This window comes from Dipodomys merriami, unplaced genomic scaffold (assembly GCF_024711535.1).
Source record: "Dipodomys merriami isolate MVZ:Mamm:240054 unplaced genomic scaffold, mDipMer1.0.p SCAF_3, whole genome shotgun sequence".
NCBI classification, from domain to species: domain Eukaryota; kingdom Metazoa; phylum Chordata; class Mammalia; order Rodentia; family Heteromyidae; genus Dipodomys; species Dipodomys merriami.
The window spans coordinates 65,175,096-65,177,550 of NW_027204492.1; the positions used below are offsets into that span (position 1 = coordinate 65,175,096).

Below are 2,455 nucleotides of genomic sequence, written 5' to 3' on the forward strand. Positions count from 1 at the left end.
GATGGTTTAACTTATCTTGGTTTACTTTCGGCATGTCAATATTTGCTACGAAAAGGTCCATTTCTGCCAAGTTCTCAAACTTATTAGCATTACATAGAACTTTTGAAAAGACAATCCTTGGGTCAGTATCATTACCTAAAAATCTTTACTATTTTGGTGTTTTTCTCCTCCTCTTTTGTTCATGTATATGAATAATGTTTTCCAGCCACATTTCTAGCATCTAAAAACTCCCTTCGCCTCTTTCCTTTGCTCTTCTAAGTTAAAAGTATGTCCCTCCCCGCCCCCAGTTTATTTAACATTCACGTTAGAACAGTTACAGCCTGTTCCTCTTGCACCTGGTTTTTCTCTGCAAATCTCTCAGTGATAGTTAGAAATTCTGAGAGCCACAGCCACTGCGGAAGGTGGGTGGTGCTAGATGTTTAATGATTTACTCATTTATTGGACAACGGCTTGTCAATCAGTTATGGTGGTTATGGTCTGGCACCCACCGAATCCCTAGCTGCTCCCTTCCTCTCTGCAGGAGCAGCCACTGCCACTTCCGCCTGCGTCGCAGCCCTTGCTGCCAGAGGCCCAAGCAACGCCAAGCTGTCTCCTTCACTTCGGTGAGTCTTTGCCTGCCAAAAACCTAAAGATGGAAGGGTTTGGGGAACAGGGCTCTGCAGGCGACCTGGGTCCGCTGCTGTGTGCAGTGGCCGCGACAGGTTCTTCTTTGAATGCTGTCTTTATTGAGACTCTGCCGCTGGCTGTCAAGTGCCGAGTGTATGCTCTTAAAAAGCCCCAGGCCAAATCAGCTGGCCTCGAGGCCAAGTACCTCAGAGAATTTCATTCCAGCGAGAGGAAGTTTGCCAGGATCTATGGGCCTTTATTGGAGAAGAGACGCCAGATCATCAATGCCCTGTATGAGCCCACGAAAGAGGAGTGTGAGGACAAGTCCAAGGACATGGACTTTAACTGTAACGAAGTAGCAGATGACCCAGAGATCAAATTGTATGGTCTGCAGGACAATCCAGACTATGAGGACTTGGAGGAGTATTGTCAGGAGGACTCCGTGGATGCACAGGACATGTTTGGAATGACGAGATGGAGGCACATAATATAGACGGGAAAAAAGAGGATCCTAAAGGGATCCCCGATTTTTGGCTCACTGTTTTGAAGAATGTTCACAAGATCACTCCTCTGATTAAGAAGTATGATGAGCCTATTCTGAAGTTCTTGCAAGATTGAAAGTCAAATTTTCCAAACCCAATGAGCTGCTCGCCTTCACGCTAGAATTTCACTTTGAACCTAATGACTACCTCACAAATGAAGTGCTGACCAAAACATACACACTCAAGTCCAAGCTTGATTACTCAGACCCCCACCCATTCAGGGGCTCAGCTGTGGAGCATTGTGTTGGTTGGAAGATAGACTGGAAGGAGGGCCGAACATCACTATGCAAATGGTCCTGAAAAATCAGAGGCACAGGTTTTGGGGACTGATGCGTACCACCACTCAGGAATTTCCTCGAGAGTCCTTCAACTTCTTCAATGCTCTTAGGTGGCGCCTGGATGCTGAGGAAAATGAGGAAGATGTTTTCATCGCTCATACTTTGCGCACCTTTGTCATCCCAAGAGCTGTGTTATATTTCACAGGAGAAGCCATTGAAGCTGAGCAAAAGAGAACTGTCAGGGAAACGAGTAACCCAGTTTCTTCTAGAAACCCTCGAGAGACCTGGGTGGCAGCTGTTCATGGTGCTAAAGTTTGAGACCGCAGTGCTCAGGCAGAAGACGTCGATTGCTAAGTAGTTGTATGGTTGTGTTCCTTCTTTAAAAATTGGCATTTTCAATCATTAAACTTCAACCATAAGTTACTAGCAGACTGAAAAATACATGCTTTTTCTTGGTAGTCTCAATATAAAAGGGTGTCCAAATATATGTCACAATGCATTTTACCTAGTAATCCAGTAGGGGCAAATTCGCTAAGCATGCACCTCATTACCGTAAATCCATGGCTTTTGTCTGGTTGCTATTGGTCTCCAACTACAGAAAATCACCAGAATTTGTAACAGATCTGTATGTTTGGAATTTTTTTTTCTTGAAAAGCAAACTGAATAAGATAGCTTCCTGTCTCCAGTCCTCATACAGTAAATGGACTTTATTCATTGTTGTAGAAATTCACCATTATCCTAACAAATGACACTTGATTTCTAATTTGAGAAACTGCTAGAATATAAACAATAATAAACATTTGTATCAAACTCACACTTAGTGTTCACAACTGTTGCCTGGTTTATAGGCTCCTGTATCTAGGTAATCTAGTGATCTACTCAGAACCTGCTTACCAGTGAGTTATGCTTAAAACCATTTTTCTTAATGCCTGCCATGCATTCTACCACATACTTCTGCTAAGTGGAGCTAAAGTGTACATTTTCATGTCTGGAATATTCTAATCGTTCTTGTAAATATATTACCAGATA

General features: G+C 43.2%; 1 protein-coding gene across 1 annotated transcript; it reads left to right on the forward strand.

The window, feature by feature from the left end:
* The first annotated feature begins 631 nt into the window (after nucleotides 1-631).
* On the forward strand, nucleotides 632-1,319 carry LOC138839511 (putative nucleosome assembly protein 1-like 6). The gene has a single exon (XM_070039082.1). The coding sequence runs from the start codon at nucleotides 632-634 to the stop codon at nucleotides 1,097-1,099; it is 468 nt and encodes a 155-aa protein (XP_069895183.1). The 3' UTR covers nucleotides 1,100-1,319.
* The last annotated feature ends 1,136 nt before the right edge of the window (nucleotides 1,320-2,455 follow it).